At 56.5% G+C, this 19,235-nt stretch overlaps 1 protein-coding gene and 1 long non-coding RNA gene across 33 annotated transcripts in view; one reads left to right on the forward strand and one right to left on the reverse strand.

Moving 5' to 3' along the window:
• The window catches only part of BIN1 (bridging integrator 1), a 52,769-nt gene that overhangs the window by 16,340 nt on the left and 17,194 nt on the right, over nt 1-19,235 (forward strand). For 16 of the 32 annotated variants that reach the window (XM_072788777.1, XM_072788785.1, XM_072788784.1 and 13 more), the window contains exons 2-7: nt 11,488-11,568; nt 15,146-15,200; nt 15,431-15,525; nt 15,911-16,006; nt 16,915-17,022; nt 17,809-17,901. In XM_072788777.1, coding sequence (XP_072644878.1) covers nt 11,488-11,568; nt 15,146-15,200; nt 15,431-15,525; nt 15,911-16,006; nt 16,915-17,022; nt 17,809-17,901 — 528 coding nt within the window. Of the gene's footprint in view, nt 1-4,736; nt 4,816-5,999; nt 6,069-8,886; nt 8,930-11,487; nt 11,569-15,145; nt 15,201-15,430; nt 15,526-15,910; nt 16,007-16,914; nt 17,023-17,808; nt 17,902-19,235 lie in introns of those variants that run through there. The other 16 variants (XM_072788783.1, XM_072788797.1, XM_072788805.1 and 13 more) reach the window with 6 other exon arrangements.
• Nucleotides 2,508-15,496, reverse strand: LOC140611827 (uncharacterized). The gene is made up of 3 exons (XR_012013074.1): nt 15,361-15,496; nt 7,898-8,102; nt 2,508-2,733 (listed from the first exon to the last, which is right to left on the reverse strand). It is a non-coding gene; the product is annotated as an uncharacterized lncRNA (long non-coding RNA).

Here is a 19,235-nt window from a genome sequence, read left to right on the forward strand (position 1 = left end):
CAGATCGAGATAGGGGTAAAAGGACAGAACGGAAACCAGCCAGCTTCTTGTGCTGGGCCCTCTTTACCTACTCGGTCATCCTTCATCCTTAATCCTGCCTTGAGGGAGAGGTCTCGGCTCCATTTTCCTGATGAGGCTCGGGACCCAGGAAGGTGTACACCCTGTCCAGGGTTGCACAGCCGGCCCACTCCCTGAACCTTCTGCCATGGGGCCTCACTGCAGAGAGGCCTGGAGCCGGGACAGGCTCCTCCCACCCTCTCTTCCTCCCTTCTCTTCCCTTTAGCAGCTTGTCCAGACCAGACACTCTGAGCTGGGAGTCCCAGGGCAGGAGACCCAGGAGACCGAGGTGGGGAAATACAGGAGCCTGATGGTGGGGTCGGCCCTGGCTGCTGTGTCTCCACATCCCTCCCTGACGTTTCTGAGCACCTCACCATGACTTACCATGACCCTCAGCTGTCCCTGTCGTGGGTGATGACTGCTCCTTCCCTCTTGTTGCTCAAATTCTGGAGTCTCCTTCGCTTCTCTCTGTCACCGCAGATTCGACCTTCTCACCATTTCCTGCCCTTGCCAAACCACCTTTAGCTCTGCCGGGGTCATTACAGACACTTTTAAATGGGCTCCCTGCTTTACCCTGCTCTTTAGTCTGTCCCCACACAGCAGCCTGGGTGTTCTAATGCTGTGAGTCAGATCAGAGCTCCCCGAGGCTTCCTATTTCATGCACAGCTTCAAACCAGGGTGTTCCAGGGTCTCCAGGTAAGCCCCGTGGTCTGGCCCTGGCTGCCAGGGCAGTTTGTGCAGTAGTTAGAGCACATGGCCTCTGGATCCAGCCTTGGGGTTTGGATTCCAACCACCCTGCTGACTGGCTGTGTGACCCTGGGAGATTTTAAATCAGTGCCTCAGTTTCTTTATCTGCAAAGTTGGGATAAAGTACTAGTAATTCCTTTGTGATTTGGGGGGATGGATAGATGAATCATGTGAAGTGCTCAGCACCGGTATTTTAGGACTTCTTCCTCCTTCGCCCCACCCTCTTACCTTCCCTTTGCGCTGGCCTTGCTCTTCCCACCTCAGGGCCTTTGCACTTGCTTGTCCTCTCTCTCCATCAGGTCTCAGATGTCATTTCTCTGAGGTATTTCCTAAGAACGGACCTCCCTTGCCTTACCCAGTCTGTGAACCGCTGTATTTTTGTTTGTTTATTTTTAAACATTTTATTTATTTATTTATGAAATACAGAGAGAGGCAGAGACAGGTGGAGAGAGAAGCAGGCTCCATGCAGGAAGCCTGATGTGGGACTCGATCCTGGCACTCTGGGATTACAACCTGAGCCGAAGGCAGATGCTTAACCACTGAGCCATCCAGGTGTCCCTGTATTTTTGTTTTAAAGACTTGTATTACCACCAGTCATGCCTCCTCTGTGGAGTGTTGGCTCAGGGATCTTGCTTTGGGGGTGGCTGGCTGGGGGTGGGTGTCCAAGATGAGGTCTCCCCTCCCCCTGCAGCTCTCCCAGCCCCCGGAGTCCAGGGGTAGGGACTCCTCACTGTGGATAGTTTGAGACGGGCAAAATCAAGTGGAAGGTCCTGAGGATGGAGCAGCTTGAGCCCTCCTGGAAAAATTGGTAAAAATTTCCTTTCTCCCACTGGAGTGTGGGTTGGGAGGAGTGGAGGGCTATTTGGGGAGGTCTGGATAGTTAGGTGCTTCTGAGTGTGGGAGAGGGTGGCCGGCCTTGGTCGGGGTGGTTTTGGTCTTTCCAGAAGCCCTCCTACTCACGGGGAAGCCTGATTCTGCTGTGGAAGTCTGATTCTGACTAGGGAGGGCTCAGCCTGGTGGGTGGTCCCTGAGAGGAGGGGAGCCTGCCCCAAGCCTGGGCCCCTCCAGCACTGTCTTGGGGGTCCAGTGCTTCTTTCAGCCTAAACCTCCTTTTGGCTGATGTGGCCCTGAGATCACGGGCTTTCAGCCTCAGTTTCCTTGTCTATGGATCACCTCCCTCTTCCCCTGGGCTTTGGAGACACTTGTAAACCTTTCGGATGTCTTTAGATGAGTGACTGCTGCTGTTTTGTGGCTTCCACGTCACCCCTGCTCCCCCAGCTCAGCTGGGCCCTTCTGGACTCTCCCTAACCCCTACCTCATCCCGATATTCATCTCTGCTGCCTCTGCTCCCCTGGGCTCTGGGTGGTCTTACCCTGGCCTCTGGCCACAGGCTTATCTGCTGAACAGACTGGAATTTCAGGCCTCCTGGGAAGGGAAAGGGTAGGGAGAGGGGGACGGGCTTTCTGGCCTGCAGTCATCTGTGGGGGGAAGCCTTCGCTTCCACCTGGAGAGATGGGTATGGAGGAGGAACAGACCCCCGGCCCCCCACTGTCTCAGGGGTTAGGCTTCCAGCCCTGGGACTGATGGATTGATGGGGGCCACAGAAGCTTCTGCACTCTGACTTTTGACCAGCGAGTCACATTTCAAGGCATTGTGGGCTGATATCGGTGGTGGCCAAGTTTATATATATCCAGTTAAGGATGTAAAAAAGAAAACCAAACATCACTCTTTACTCTCACCAGTGTTTCATAAAGGAAAGGGAAAATCGCTAAAAGAGGAAGGAGATAATTTTAGAGTGACCGTCTCCCAAGCAAGGCCAGTTGGCTTCCTTAGCCAGTCAGCGGATCTTACCAGGAACCCACAGAAAAAGATGATGAGTCTTTGTGGACTGGTATCAGGGGACAGTGACTTCCAGAACACGAGGACTTGCTAAAAAAAAAAAAAAAGATCACCAAGTGGGGGTGGGGTGAAGTGAGGAACTTCCTGGGTTGGGAGAGGGGTGTGCGGGGGCTGAGGGGGGAGTAGTGCTCAGCCCAGCCTCAGTTGGCCAGTTGGAACCTTGGAAATGTTTTTTTAGTTTTCTATTTCATTGCAAAAATCTTTGCAAACTTTGCATTCTGCTACACAATCTGTCTTTATATGTTGGTTATGTCACAAAGTGCCTTTTTTTTTTCCTTAGATGGGGGGGAGAGAGAGGGACAAAGGGAGAGGGAGAGAGAGAATCTTAAGCAGGCACCATGCCGCATGGAGCTTAATCTCACAACCCTGAGATCAGGATCTGAGGCGAAATCAAGAGTTGGATGTTTAACCAACTAAGCCAGCCAGGCGCCCCTTCAAACATGCTTTCTTTACCAGTTAAATTTTTGGAATGCAGCAAGATGGAGTAGCAGCAAAGATTCATCTTTGTAGTAAAACCTCCGTGATGCCTGTGACTGCTGGCTGTCCCCACTCCCTACTGCAGAATTACACGTTGGAGTCCATCAGGTTTGCGGGCCCGACTCTGCCACTCATCAGCCGAGTGACCTCTCTGAGCCTCAGAAGATGAGTTCTTTCATCTGTAAAATGAGACGACAGTCCCCACCTCAGGATGTCCTGCTTGTGTGAGCCAAACCGAAGGGGAAGTTTCAGAAGTGGTGGGCCTCCCTCAGGGAGGGTCCTTGGACATGGGTCCCTGGGGTCATGCCTTGGTGTGATCTTGGTGGAGCTCAGGAGGAGGGGCTGTTGCAGTGCGCTTGGCTGGAGCCTTCGGGGACCCTGGCTGGGCTGGGGTCTGGCGGTGAAGGAACCCCTCTTGAGCATGAGGGGGAGCTGGCAGTATTTTTCCCCCGGGAGGAAGGCAGGACGTCAGATGCCAGCCTCTCCTGCCACCACCTCGCAGCCACCCTGTGGAAATAGGGTTCCTAATAGGAGACTGCAGAGAGACCAAGAGAAGGGACCAGGGCCCCTTGGCCAACCTTGTCTTTTGGGAGGAGAAATGTGTGTGTGTGTGTGTGTGTGTGTGTGTGTGTGTGTGTGTGTAGGCTCTTCTGTTCTCCCTGAGACCCACCTGCCTGGGGCTGCTGGGCGTTTCCTTGGCTAGATCCCAGCTCAAGCTCTCAGCTACTGTTGGTTTCCCTTTCTCTGGTTTTCTCTCTGTTTCCCCTTCCTCATTTTGGGTTCTCCTTGCACAGCACCTCCTGGTCTCTGCTCTGCCTTTTGCCTGGCTCTGTGGCCTCCTTGTCTTTCCCGCTGCCTTCCTGCCGTGCGGGGCGGGTGGGGGGTACAGAAGGGTCGTGGGTAGGAGTCCCACCAGGAAGTGTGTGTGAGTGTGTGTACAGACACGAGCATCAGCACGTGAACATGCGGGGATTGGGTGTGCCTCCTGCCTGTGCGTGGCCGTGGCGTGGGGGGCCTTGGTGCTGGGGAGCATTCTTGCCTCCGGAGATGGAATGCTTGCTGTTCCTGGCTCTTGCCCAAGGCTCGTGTTTCAACATTTATCTTTCTTCAAAAGTCTCTGAGCCTTTGGGAAGGCGTAAGGAAAAGCCTGGCACTGCAGGAGGGCGAAGGGCTGCCCTGCTGTGTCTTCTGGACTTGCTTTCTGGGACCCTGGGCTCTGCTCCTAGGCAGGACCTCGTTGGTTTCTCCTGCTGCTGGCCACAGCTGGCTTGGAGCAGGGCCAGACTCCTTCCCAGAGAGGGCAGGCCCCTATTCCTCCCCCTCTCCCCTTGGTCCCTGCCCAACCCAGAGGCATGGCAGCAGCTCTGGGGCCACTGACCAGGGAAAACTGGCCACTGGGAGACCCTGGGCCTTTGGGTGAAGCCCTGCTGCCTGGTCTGAAGGCAGAGCCACCTGATTGCTCAGTGAGCGGGTTCACAGGGCTCTGTGGAAGGAGGGGCAGACTCTTCAGGGCCTGGGTGCCAGCTGAGAAGATGAAGCTACTTCCTTTTGTCCAGGTGCAGGAGCCATACCCTAAGAGTGACACCCAGGAGAAAGGACCCAAGAATCAGGAGCCCTGGATCTAGCCTTGGCCAGGTGACGGGCTATCTCAGCACTCTTTACTTCTGTCTTCTTTCTCATTTAGTGAGAGTACCAGACACCCACTTCAGAAGAAGGGGCCAGGGGAGGAGGGTCCTGGGCCAGGGGCTCAGCCTGCAGCACAGAGGCGAGAGAGGCTCAGCGAGGCTAGTGGGTATCCCAGGTCAGACTCGCTTGTTGGAACCCGTTAACCTCTGCCGCCTCAGCACCCTCAGTGGAGCAGCCCATGGGCAGTGTGGCCTCGGCTGGGATAGAGTGGTGGACCCAGAGGCCTAGCTCATTTGCCACAGCAGATGAGATCTGAGCCACACTTGCTCATGGCCACCACAGAGCCGCAAAGTCCTGGCTTTGCTCCTTCTTGGCCATGAGGCTGAATTGCTTAATGTCTTCAGCCTTACTTTTCTTATCTCTTAAGTGAGGGTAAGAATATGTGGCTCAGGATGTGACCTAAAGATTAAGTGAGATACTCAGGAGAAAGTATACCCGGTAGCCATGAACACATCTCCCCCTGAAGACAACCAGGGCCGCTTGGAGAAATGGCTGGCTCTCGGGGCACAGGCAATGTGGCAGTGAGTGGTGGGCTTGGGGCCCCCCTTCTGTCCTCTCTTGTGGGTGCTGCTGGCGTCCTGCCCATCTCCTGGGTTGCCAGAGGGTCTTAGAATTGTGTGGGAGCAGGCTCAGGCCACTAGCGTCAGAGCCCATCACACAGGTTGAGGGGCCCTGCGGCATAGTAACAGGACGAACAGGGCTCTGCGGTGCCTATAGAGCTCCCTAGCATGGTGGAGAAGGAGGCAGCCAGAGCTGATCTCAGAAAGAAAGCCCCAGGGGGACAGGGAGGGAGCCAGAAACCCAGAGGCCCGTGGGCAGGGTGGAGAGAATCTGCCAAACTGGTATGTCTGCCTTCGGGGAGGGGGCTGCTCTGGCCTTTCCCCTCTTAGTGGGTCTTCCTCGGAACAGGGCCCAGCTGTGTGTGCTGAGCAATCTTTGGGAAAACCTGCCCTGACACCTGCCTGCCCATATGTCTGTCTGTCTGTCTGTCTGCCTGTCCTGCCTGTATGGGAGCCTCTGTGCGAGGTGTGAGGATGTGCATCCTGTTGCTGTGGTCCCACCAACCATAAGCTCTCCTGGGAGGAAGCAGTGAGGTGGCAACACCCAGCCCCCGCCCCCTGGGGTACAGCTCACTTCTCCACCAACCCTGACAGAGGCAGCAACTGGACAGGTGCTGGCAGGAGATGATGAGGAAGGTGAAGGTTTGAGAGTGGGTCTCAGCAGCTGGAGGTTGGGTCCTTGGAGGGGGGCTGGGTGGAGCCCCTCCCCACCTCGTGTGTGTGTGTGTGTGTGTGTGTGTGTGTGTGTGTGTTGGGGTTCTGGGGATACTTGGATTGAGGTGCGGGTCGTCCTCATCTTGGCTGCTGGCTTTGTGAGATGCTTCTGCTGCAGCCATGACCAGGGGCGCTGTAGCCGTTGGAGGAACCCCCAGCTTTCCTGCCTGGCCCTGAGCTTAGGGACCAGGGCTGATTGGGAACACGGGCCCTGCCTTCCTTGGGCTTCCCTCTTGGGCCCCTTGGCGTCCCTCTTCTCCCTAGCCCAGCCTTGGGTTCTAGAAAGCATTTATTCCTGCCCTGTGCCATGCCATTCAGATGTGAGCGTGTGCCCCCTCAATGCAAGGGAACCCACCGCTCTCTGGAGGAAGGAGGGGTTAGAGCCCCCAGGAGGGGATTGCCGTGAGTTCAGGGCTCTAAGCAGGGCCACCCAGTGTCAGTTCAGTGAGCGAGGGTCTGCAGATGTGCTTATCTACACTTTATCTGCTGGGCTGGCCTGGGTGCTGGGTGAGGGCTACCAGGTGCCCCTCCTCCAGTTTTGGAGATTGGAAGCAGCGAAAAGCTCAGAGTTTACTCCGGACTGTAAAGCCTTAGGCTATGTGTCCTGATTTATCTGTCCTCACCTGCCATCTGTCACATGGAGGTGAAGACACTCACCTGTAGGAGAGAGTGCTTGGTGTCTGTAAATTGCTTTGTTCAGTGCTTGTTGAGAAGTAAGCAATAAACTGCTCCTGGTTCAGAAGACTGGCCCCAAAGGGCCTTCCTGTTGCTTGGGTTGGTGGTCACGCAAGCATGGCTGTGCAGAGGCACATGTGTCTTGCCCCAGGGGGCCATTCGCTGCCTGGGAGGAGGAGAAGTGAGGGTTTGGCAGGACACCCCACGACCCCATGCTGGCGGTGGGAGTGGGATGCTCTGGGCTGTGAGAAAGGTCACAGCAGAGGGGCTGGAAGGGCATCTCCTTCCCCCTGAGCCCCGGTGAGCCTCCTGCCCTGCGCAGCGGGGGGCTGCTGGCCTGGTTCACAGCCCAGGCTCAGTGAGGCTGAACAGTGGATGTTGTCAAAAGGAGGTTTGTTTCTGCCACCAGCTGCAGAACTGTCCTCTCTGCCCTGCCCTGGACTGCCCCTTCGGAGGCATGTCCGCTCCACTGCTATCTGGCTGGGCTGATGAAGTGTTGAGAAGAGGCGGTAGCACTGATGAGGCTTTCTGGTCTGCTGGCCCTTGGGCCGCTGAACTGTCCCCATGCCCTCCCCCTGGGCTAACACCAAGGTGTGGCAGGGCCTGTCCCATCATCAGAAAGGCTCCCTGTGTTTGTTACAAAGGGAGATGTGTGACACCAGAGGGTCTCGGGCTCTCCCCGTACATAACCCTGGACAGACAGTGGGAATCTTGCGGAGCAGGCCTCTCTGGACACCCAGAGTCCCCCTGCTGCTCTCAGGGTCCATGTGTGACCTTGGCATGAGGAAGCCCCACTAACCTTGTGTTGAATGGGTGGAGCACCTGTGCCCCTAAGGCCCATGGCCGTGGCTATGGCTTCCCTCTTGGTGAGTAGAGGACTGAGTGTGTGTGTGTGTGTGTGTGCGTGTGTGTGTGTGAGAGAGAGAGAGACCTAGGTGAAGCCAGTGGGGGCCAGAGAGTAGCCTTGGGGCATATCCTGGGGATGGGGACAGATGAAGGCAGGGCTGAATAGCTTTTAGGTGGTAGGGACAGGATTGGCCATGGTCTGAGCTCCCCAGTAGCTGGTCATAAAGGCCTCTTACCCAGTGGCTGGGCCGTGGCAGGAGTTCCAGTTCCAGAAGGTAGAAAAACAGAAGCCGGTAGCAGGAGGCTGTGGGATTTTACTGGACCAAATTTCGTCCTGGTCCCTGTCCTGAGGCAGGCACGCCCAGCTTGTTTTTCCCTCTTAGAGCCACTCCCGCAGCACCTTGAGGTCAGGACCCAGGCTGTGTGCCCTCCTTCTGTCATCTATAAAATTGGGGTGGGGACAGTGAAGATTAATGGGGCCAAGGCCAGCATACACTCCCCGGGCCTTTTCTCAAACCTTGGCCGCTGCGGTGGTTGCTGTTTGAGGTGTGGAGAGGGTCAGCAGTTAACCTGAGGTCACGTGGAGCTGGGAGCCTGGCCTACCTTCCCGTGCTGCTCGCTTCCCGGCGTGCTGCCTCTTCAGGCCTGGGACCCAGTGGAGCCAGGCCGCCTTGCCCAAGCCCAGACCTCAGATTAATGTGAGTGCTAGTTCTAACCCTGGTTCTAAGGGGGACATAAGAGGATAAGAGGATACTTAGCCTGAGAGATAGGATGTTTTCTTCCAGGTCTTGACGCTGTCCTCAGAGCTCACGGCCTACATTAGTCAGCAGCCACCAAGAGCACATTGTGTGTCTGCCCTGGACCCAGCCCTGTGCAGGAGCTGAGGTCTCAGACCTCAGGCTGTTCATATGGCTGGGGCAGAGCTAGAGGCAGACCCTTGGGCACATGGTGCAGCAGTGAGGAAAATAGGGCCTGGTCCTAAGTGGGATGGGGTCGGGGAGAGAGAGGGCGGGGGCCAGCTTCACGGAGGTGTAATCTGAGCAAAGTTTTGAAGGAGTTGACTGTGTGCACACTTGCCCATGCGTATATGTCTAGTATGTGTGCATTGTCTTCCGGATGCTGTCAGACTAGACCTGGCATGGGGTTTCGTTGGGGTCGGGCCTGGCTCCCCATTGTGGGAAAGCTGCTGTGAAGGCTTTTTAGGAGATTGTTGTTGCTACTCGAGTATGCCAGGTATGGAGACACATTTCGCAGACACAAGCCTTAAGGTGGGTGCTAATGTTCTCTTTATTTTCCAGACAATGCATTTGAGGCTCAGAGAGAAAGTCCCTTTTCTCAATGGTCTTTTCACTGCCTGACACAGCTCACTGTGGCTGGCCTGAACATCTATCTCCCTGGTGGCTTCAGCTGTCTGGGTGGAGCACAGAGCCCAATTGGGGAACTGAGGTCAGGTGTGCATGTCTGGGTGCAAATCCGGGGGCTTAGAGCCCTCTGGAGCTCTGGTGGCAGGACAGGGATGAGGGACCTTTGGCCAATAGAGTACATCTCCTTGGGGAGAAGAGAGGAAAGGGGTAGACAGGGCCACTTTCCCAGTCCTCCTATCTTGAGGGGTAACCAGGCCTTGACCTTGCTGGGAGCCTCTTGCTCCAACCATTAGCCTCTGTTGACTTCTGGAAGTTCTTTCCCACCTGGTGTTCCATTTCTGTCTTTGGAGGTGGTGGGGCCAAGGGGCTGGCGTCTGATAGGGGTGAGTCACCTACTCAAGCTCAGTGCAGAGTGGGCCAGGCACCCCCACAGCTCTACCCTGTTTCCATGGGACCAGCTGGGTATGGTTGTCGAGGGGGAGGTGTGGGGGCCCGTGGCTGGTGGGAAGTGCTAATTCTCTTGTTCACAGTGGTTTTATTTTGCTCTTCGCCTCTCACCTCAGTGTCAGCCCTTGGCCTGCAAGTGCACTTGCCCAATAAACTGTGTTGTGACCATTATAGCACAAAGTTGTTGGTGGGCTGCTCTCCCACCCCTACCCCTGCTCCTCCTGCCACCCCTTGAGCTATTCGAAATTCCCTGGTAAGGGCAACCCAGGTGGCTCAGTGGTTTAGCACCGCCTTTGGCCTAGGGTGTGATCCTGGAGACCCAGGATCGAGTCCCATGTCAGGCTCGCTGCGTGGAGCCTGCTTCTCCCTCTGCCTGTGTTTCTGCCTCTCTCTCTCTCTCTCTGTCTCTCATGAATACATAAATAAAACCTTTATAAAAAAAAAAATTCCCTGGTAGCATACCTCATCTCCCTGGTCTTCTCACCTTTGCTGCATGCTCTCTCTGCCACTTGAGCTGCAACCTCCCCCAGGAAACCTTTCCTGATTGCCCAGGCTGCCTGGGCTCTCCGCCCCAGGCCCCCACAGTGCCATGTGCTTCCCTCTGTCTGGCTGGATCCATGTCTGATTGATGTCTGCTGTCCCAGCAGAGGTGCCCATGGCCGTGTATGGAGAGGGCACTTGGTGAGGTGGCCAAATGTACCCCACGCCCAGAGAAGGTTTGAGAGCTGACAGGGCAGGATAGGCCCTCCTAGAGCCAGTCAGGGCTGGGAAGGATCCACCACTTTTCCCTCCACCTGCCACCCCCACCCACTGCCCCCTTTCCTCATTCTTTTTGGGTTTTGGCCACTGCCTCTGCTGAGCACCTCGGTGTCATCCTCCTGCTTCCTGTGGGGTGCTCTAGGTGGGGGATCACTGTCTCCATTTTGGTCTCTGCCACCCTCTCTTCCTGCAAACCCACCCCATGTCTGCCTCAGCTTCCCCTCTCTGCACCCGATCTCTCATCTTTCTCCTTCCCCACCCTCCTACTCCCCTGTTGCCCTCACCCCTCCTTGCCTCCACCTCCTCTCTCTTTCATCATACTTCCTCTCAGGCTTCTGATCCAGCTCCTCCTTCTTCTAGGTCTTTCTCTCTCTTCTGGCCTCGGGGTCTCTCTGTCTCTACCCAACCATCTCCCCACCTGTGCCCTCCTCTCCCGCTCCCCCCACACAGCTGAGAAAGCACAGTTGGGACTAATCAGAGGGAGAGTCCACCCCTGAGATTTCTAGTTGGGAGTAGAGCAGGTGTCCATGAGCCCGTGTGTGTGTGTGTTTGTGTGTGTGCGCGTGTGCGCGCGCGCACGCCAAGAGAGGGCCCAGCATGGTCTGCTGAGCCGTAGAGAAGGAAGCAGGGTGGCTGGAAAAGGTCACATCTGAGAATCTATTCAGATTGCGAGCTGGCTCCTAGTGACACTAAGAGCCTGATCCCTGCCTCCTCTTGGTGCCCTCTGTGTCCTGGGGTGATTACCTCCCAGCTCAGGGCTGCTCTGCTCCTCCCTCTGGTCTTCATGAGTCTTGACCCCAGGAAATGGAGTCATGTAGGGAGGTGGGGCTGTCCCACCTGGCTGCTCTTGTGCTCAGCTCACTTTTTAGCTGCCGGAGTTGGGGTGGAACCCTCAGGGGTGCAATGTGAGATCAACAAGGAGGGGCACTTGACCCTTCAAGCTGTCTTTGGAGCCCCCCCCTCCTGGTTTCAGTTATTGCAGCAAGCCTGACCTGAACTCCTCTGCTTGGCCGATGGGCAAGCCCCATAGACAATGAGGAGGTCTCAAGACTTGATGGACTCGAGGTTGCTTTTGGGGATTACAGCAGCCAGGAGACCTTCTGATGGTCCCAGTGCCCTGGGCTGCATTATCCTGGCTGAGGGCCTCCAGGATCCTGGCTGGGTGGGAGCCATCTGTGGTATTGGTGACTGGGCACTTTTGGTTTGGCCACCCCCTTTCTCATGGTAACACTTCCCTTCTCTTGCTGCCTTGGCAGGTCCTCCAGAAACTGGGGAAGGCGGATGAGACAAAGGATGAGCAGTTTGAACAGTGTGTCCAGAATTTCAACAAGCAGCTGGTGAGTGGGGGTGGCCTTTGGCCTTAGGGAGCTTGTGCAAAATGGAAGTGTGGCTGCCAGGTAGAAAATGTCAAGAGCTGAATTTGTGGAGTAAGCGAGCTGGAAGAAGGGGCTGGTGTGGGCTGGCAAGGTCACAGAAGACTTCCTGGAAGAGGGAGCTCTGGCTCGGGGCATAGACCAAGGGAAATAGGAAGGAGGGCTGGAGGGTAGAGTCAGGCTCTTTGCTGTGCTAGGAGAGGGCCAAATAGGCCCAGACTTGGGGCTGGGAAGGACCAGGTCTTTCCCTACTCCTCATTCATGTCCAAGGCCTCCAAGAGCACTGAAGGTGCCCATGATGCCTCTGCAGCTGGAATGGAACCTGGGGCAGCCAGCTGTCACCGGCTCTCACAGGGGTAGGTTTCATGGCCCTTCCTGGTCCCCCCCAGCACTAGCCTTGGCTCTCCTGCCCTGCACTGAGAAACAGAGCTTGGCCCCCTCAGAGGATCCAGGATGGTGAGCTGTGGGGCAGTGCGAGGGAGGTGTGAGCCAGGCTCTTCCTCCTGGGACATTACTGCTGTTGGCTTGTGTTGCTGATGTGGGCCAGGTCTGATTCTTTCTTGTTCTTAGGGCCTGCCTGCTCAAAGAGGGCATCCCTGGCTATTGAGTGAACATCCTCTGGAATTGACTGCAGCGGGGCAAGAGTCAGCTATAGCCAGAGGGAGTCCATGCGGGAGGGATGTTCCTGCCCCTACACCCACTGGGAAGATGGGGGCTTGGGTCTTCAGACCATGATGTCAGAGGAGGCAGGGAGCACCCTTTGAAGGGATGTAGAGCGAGGATGCGGGGTGCTGGCCAAACCACCTCCGTGGAGTGATACTAAGTGTTGGTATTGGGTTGTGGTATCCTTCCAGACCCCTGAGTCCAGACCAGACTGTGCTCCAGAACTTTAGTTTTCCCCTAGTTGCTCTGCTAGGAGTGTGTTAAAGCCCCAGGAACCTCCAGAGAGTTTTCTTTCGGGCGCCTTATTTGGGTGGGGGTGCCAAGGGAGCCGGCTTGGAGCAAACACACAGCTTCTGTGTTGGCCGCCTGGATGCTGCCCTGCAGGAGGCAGCTGCGTGGGGCAGGGCTATGTCTGATCCTAGGCACTGACTCGGAGTTCGGCTGAGGGGCCCAGCTGCAGTTGGCACAGGAGTGAGGCAGAGCTCTGCGCGGCCCCTTGCTCGTCTGTGTCCAGTGTGCCGGCTCACAGTGTGGCCTTGTTTGGGAGGCACAAGGGGCCCTGGTACGGCCTGAGGCCTGGGCAAGCACAGAAACCCGCCCCACGGGAGACCCGTTCCTCGGGGTGCAGTGTAGACAGGCGCTCAAAGGATGGTGGGGAGGGGAGTGAGATGACGGACGGTTGGCAGGAAGGGAAACCAAGTTTGGAGGATTCTGTGGCATCAGATGAATGTGATAGCATCACATCATGAACATGTTTGAATCCTCATCTCTATCACTGAAAGAGTAGGACAGGCCCTTCCTCATTCCCAGGCCTACACGGTCCACATCCGATCCCTGGTGGAATTCCAGAGAGATCTGGATGCTGTGGATTGGCCTTTGTTTCTTCCTTTAATCTCTAATCAGTAGGCCTTAAACTTTGAAGTTCCTCAGAGTCCTGTGTGGTCAGGGTTCTATAGGCTACTCTGTGGTCTGTGGGGATTGAAGGAATTTTGGAGAGGGTTTTTTTTTCCTTTCCGCCACCGCTTGTTTTTTTGTTTTTTGTTTTTGTTCTTTCTAATTATATATCTCATGCACTGCCCTGAAACCCTCCCTGCACAACACCTCTACTGTCTTCTGGAAGCATTCATCATCATAAACAGGGGCTGTGGGGATTCCCACCAGTTCTACCAGTCTGTGTAACACTGGGCAAGTCCCTGAACGTCTCTGCTCCCTCATTTATCAGGTGAGGACAGTGATGCTAGAGAGATGTGCAGGGAAAGAGCCAGCCCCGGCGGACAGCTGGTGTGTGATGCTCTGAGGACACTGGGAGGGGAGGAGCAGGCCCTGGCTGTGAGGAGGGAGAGTCTGATGATGGGGGGTACAGGAGAGGTTTGAGGGTACCTGGGGTGAGCCTAGAAGGCTGGTGTGTCCCTGCTTGCCCTCAGCTGGAGTGGAGACCGCCTGTCTCCTGCAGAGGCACCAGGCTGGCCAGGAGTGGGACTACGGCTGCTTGCTGGGTCTGTGTCTATCTGGCCCTCCACCAGGGCAAGGGCAAGGGGATCTAAAATAAGGATGTGAGCAACAGTAGGCAGGGAGACACCAGGAGGGTGCTCTTCCCCTGTAGAAGTCAGCTTCTGGCACTGCCATCCTTTGACGTCCAGAAGCCCTCTCTCCTCATGTCCCCCTACTGCCTCACATCACCATCCTCAGCATAAAGCTCATCTCCTGAAACTGGCCTGCAAGGCTAGGGGCCTGGGCTGGCTCACGTGTGCTGTTCCCTGAGCACACATTAGGTTGTGGTCTGCCGTGGGAGTCATTCACCCCAGCTGACAGATGAAGAGAGAGGTTCAGTCTCTTGCTTAGGGTCACATGTCTAGTGAGGGTCAGAGCTAGAGAGCTGGGTCTTCATAACCCCAAAGCCTGTGTGTGCTCTGTCCCCCTCTGCACATGGCTTCTGGAAACTCCAGGGTCTCACCATTGGTGGTCTCATATATCTATCACCTGTTATCTCACCCTATTTACCCCCTCTCTCACCTGGGGCTCAGTTTTCCAATTCCTGCCTTGTATGGTATTGATAACACAGAGGGACTGAGGCTTTGCCCATGGGTCCATCCTTTCTGCTGGTCCTGCTGTCTCAGCAAGTCCCTGGAGCTACCTCCCGAGCTCAGGGCCTTCACCGTTTGGCCCAGTCCCCTGGCCAATCTTTTCTTCCTACATCCAAATCCGCCCTCTTGACTGGGCCAGTGTCCTGAGAGTTCTGGGCATGCACTCCTCACTTCTCTGCAGCCTGGCTAAGCAATTCCCTTCCACCTTCTGCAGCCTCCTCTGCAGGCCGTCCTCTGTCCCTGGCATGATGCACTGGGAGCCTGCTGGCCTAAGCTTTTGGGGCAGGGTGTTCTAGTCCTGTGTCCTGTGCTCATTGGCCACCTGGCCCGTGGTTGCCTGAGGGCAGACCTGGCGTATGCCCATCCCACTGTACATGTGTGTCATTCAGCCTGCGCCCCCAGTGTGTTATTTAGGGTGTGTGGGGGGCCCACTATTTTCCTACCTTCCTTATAGGGCTGAGAACTGTTCCTGGAAGAGACAGGTGCTGACAATCTCTGGATGAATATCCCTTGGCTCCTGAGGCAGGGATGGTGCTGAGAAGTGTTGGATGCTTAGTACATGTTTGTGGCAAGAGAGGCAGTAGCTGCTGTGCTCTGAGGGGCGCTCTGGGCCAGGCTGTGCCCAGGAGCTGTTGCACATGTCTTGTCTTCTCTAGTCCTGCCAGAGCCCTGATGAGGACAGCTGATCTGTGGTGGCTATTGGGAGCAGCCTGCGTTTGTCCACCTGAGAGTACAGGAAGGACAGGGTCATGTACAAGTAGGCCCTCACCCTGGCCTTGTCTTTCTCTTTGCAGACTGAGGGCACTCGACTACAGAAGGACCTCCGGACCTACCTGGCCTCAGTCAAGGGTAAGGGGCAGGCAGGCTCCTGGGGCAGACCTGGTCTGGGTAGGTGGGCTTCATGGGACACTGAGGGGCCTTTGCCCCACCTAAAGCTGATGGGTGCAGAGCTGGGATGGAGACCAGGGTTTGTGGTGGAGGGTGAACGCTGGCATTGGGGACCACATACCTCCTGGGCCCTCCTGCCCCGTCTTCGTCGCCCATGGCCCTGGCTGCAGCATGGCCCTTCTGCCCCACAGCCATGCACGAAGCCTCCAAGAAACTGAATGAATGTCTGCAGGAGGTGTACGAGCCCGACTGGCCTGGCAGGGATGAAGCAAACAAGATAGCTGAGGTGAGCGTGAGGCAGGTGACCTCCGTCCTTCCCAGAGGACCCTCTGGTCTCAGCTGCTGGCCCATCCTGCCCTGCCTCACCTTCTTGGACAAGCCCATCTGGTTTTTGGGCATTCACAGGCTGTGTGCTCTTGGGCAAGTCCCCTCCCCTTCCTGACCCTACCAACCCTGGGCTTATCTGTTCCTTATAGTTGCCCTGGGAGAGGCTATAGGGCAGGAATTATCACCTCTACTTCACAGCCAAGGAACCTGAGGTTCTGAGAAGCTTCTGTGCTGGGAAGCAGTGGGGCTCAAGTGGACCCCAGGTCTCTGGGGGGAGAGAGCTGGGGACTGGGTGTGGCCCAGTCCCCCCTGGCTGTATACTCATGAGCTCTCACCTCCTTCAGAACAACGACCTCCTCTGGCTGGATTACCACCAGAAGCTGGTGGACCAGGCGCTGTTGACTATGGACACATACCTGGGCCAGTTCCCTGACATCAAGGTGAGAGGCACTCTGTAGATCTGTCCTGTTCTGGCTTGATAGCCTGTGCACTGGAGGTGAAGCAGGGACAGAGGGATGGGGGGAAGGGGTCAGCCGAGGGCTGGCTCAGGCACTGGCAATTCGTCCCTCCAGGGCTGCTCCCTCTGAGACCAGCCCCCCAGCCTGAGCCTTTCTGCGCAGAGAGCTCTGGGGCCCTGTACCTTTGGGTCTCCAGACTGTAGGAAGAGACCCCATGGTGCATGTATGTCTGCATGGCTGCGTCACTGTGGAGTGACTATAGGGTCATATAAGGTATTTTAAGGGGACGTAAAGCCTAAGCACGTGTGCCTAATGGGTGCCCTCCCCTGCAGCCGATGGGCCCAGGTGCTTCAGACATGGAAGTAGAGGTGTTGAGGCCAGGTGGTGACTGTGATGCTAGTTCTTGTACGCTGGGGGTCTGGCTCAATGCTGCAGTGTGTCCACCCAGTGCAGGTGCCTTGGGCTCCTCAAGATGCCTGATGGGGAGTGCGCAAGGGAGGCTGATGGTGGTAGCCTGGAGAAGAGAAGCCTGGGTCCAGGAGCCGAGGGCCAGGCCAGGGAAGAGGCTTGTCCCATACAATACTGGCTGGTGGGCACTGGCAAACATGGCTGAGTATTGAAGGAACTGGTTTGGCCTCTGTATAAGAAAGGACTCCTGAGGGCATGGGCTGCCTGGAAGGGGCAAGCTCTTGGCCACCAGACATGTGGGAGCCTGTTTCAAGCATGCATCAGATGCACTTCATGAGCCTGGGTCAGCTGCCCTGGCCCTTCGGCTTTATCCAGTTCCCAGTGCCCACAACCCAGTTTCTCTGAACATCTCGACATCTCGACATCTCAGCCTGGGTGCCAGGCCCTGTTCAGCCCCCCTCTCCCACCTCCCTGTCTTCCAGTCACGCATTGCCAAGCGAGGGCGGAAGCTGGTGGACTATGACAGTGCCCGGCACCATTATGAGTCCCTCCAAACCGCCAAAAAGAAGGATGAAGCCAAGATCGCCAAGGTAAGAGCTGGGGGGCGGGGCTGGGGGAGAGTCTTCAGAGGGGTAGGGACCTTCCTCTTGTGCTGTGCCCACTGTACCCCTTTGCCCTGTGGGTTATCGCTGCTCCCCTGTGGCTGGAATCCTCAAGCCCCTTGCAGGTGGGTGTACCGCTGGTGATGTGCCCAGGTAGCAGAGCGGGGTCGGGGAAAGGCCCCTGTGAGCAGCTGGCTGAAGGCGCACCGCCCACCCGCCCACCCACCCACCGTCTGGTGCTTGCCCTGGGCCCTGGGCCCTCCACCCTGCTCTGCGGCCACTTTCCAGGATGAGAACAGGCCTGGCTTGGGTTTAACGGGAACAGCCCCACCCGACCTGGCATGCTCTGAGTGGAATTCTGTCATGGGATCTGATGTGACCCTGTCTCTGCTGGAACAAGCCAGAGGGCACAGGGCTTGAGCTGGTCACACTGTTCACATTGAGGGGCCGAGAGTGGATCCCCTCCCCACCCCGCCGTGTGGCAGGACCAAGCTTGCTGAGCCCCACTGTCCCTGCTAACATTCTTGCATTTTGCTTTGCAGTTGGAGTTCACCCCTTCTCTGCCCCTTACCCAGGAATCCCGTTAATCCTCTTAGCCTCAAGGGCCTTACCTGCTGGGGGCTGGCCCCCTGGAGGGGTGACCGGCTTGTCTGTCACTGCATTTGGGACGTTTGGACTTGGACTTGTTTAATATCTGTGTCTCTGTTTCTCTCTCCCCATCTCCCTCCTGTTTCTCCACTCTCCTTTGCCGTGACCTCCTCTCCCCACCCCCAGCCTGTCTCGCTGCTTGAGAAAGCCGCCCCCCAGTGGTGCCAAGGCAAACTGCAGGCTCATCTCGTAGCTCAAACTAACCTGCTCCGAAATCAGGTGACACTGGCATCTAACCTTGCACGTGCTGGCGCCTTCTGGTCTGTTGTCCTGTCCTTGGCGCTGGGCGCCTGTCTTGCGTTGCCCAGGGTGGGGGAGGGCTCAGTCTCTTTCCTGGGTTGGGGGGCAGGGCCGTTTTCAAAGGTCTCTGCTGAGAGAGCTCCTGCTTTGGAAGAGACCCGAGGCCAAATGAGGGGGGCTGAGAGAGCTTGGGGCCCCGGTTAAGCAGGGGTGGGTCCTAGTCTGTTGCTTTGTGCCTGGGTCTCTGGAGCCCTGAGACTCTCTGAAATCCTAGCCTCTGGGAACACAGGAAAGCCTCCGAGCCGCTTGTCCTCTCAGGAGGGCTCCTGTCCCGACATGTGTTGTCCTTCAGGCCTCATAAAAGCTGTGAGGCTATCCAGAATTTACTGAAGAGACAAACCTGCTCAGAGAGGCAGAATCTTCAGCTCATAGGGACCCTTGTGGGCCCTCGTGGTGCGCTTGGACGGGGAACTGTGGCTGAGCTCTTCCGGCATGGCTGGGATGCTGAGACCTGGGGCCTAGAGGGTCTGCTCTTTGGGAGTTTCATAAAGGGCAGACTATTCACCACAGTGCTTCTAGAGGGCTTCTCAGAGGAGGCTCTTTGTACAAAACTCCTGATTGATCTAATACCCTGGCAATACACTCTTCTCAGCCTTCTGCCCTGGGGATGGGCTGGGTTCTGGGTGAGCAGTGTGGCCAGGGATCACCAGATACACCCTGGGAGAGGTGGCCTCATGGTCTCCAGTGAAGCTGATAGGACTCTAGTACCCCATCATGGCCCTGAGGTAGGGGTGGACAACGGAGCCCTGACCCACAAGGTTGGGTTTCTCTTTGGGCAGCTGCCCCTTTTTCTTCTAGGCCATCTCCTGATTTCATCACCTTCAACCCACATGTGTTGAATGCCTGTGGTAGGGGAGCTCTGGGCTCAGCATGGGCTCACGGCCCAATTTCTTACCTGACTTGCTGCCTGATTTCTTTTAGGCCAAAGTTATGAGCTGACTTTAGAGTCGGTGCAGCCCCACTCTGAGGCTGGGGTGACCCTGGATCTCCAAGGTCTGGGGGAGATGGTCTGCGGGAGGTGAAGGAGGAGCTAGAGACTGGAGCACCAGCTCTGCCTGTAGAGTTCAGGACTTCTGGCTAGAGGATGGGGCCATTGACCCTAAGCTAGGGTTTCTGCATAATTTTCCCTGAAATGGGTTTGGTGAGAGACCAGGTGAAAATTTTTGTTGCCCCTGGGAGACTGTGAAGCTGGTGGGTAATGCCTATGGCTGTTTTCGGACTCCTGAGTTGGATGTGGGTGAGGGATCCTGCTG

Source organism: Canis lupus, chromosome 20, assembly GCF_048164855.1.
Source record: "Canis lupus baileyi chromosome 20, mCanLup2.hap1, whole genome shotgun sequence".
NCBI lineage: Eukaryota > Metazoa > Chordata > Mammalia > Carnivora > Canidae > Canis > Canis lupus.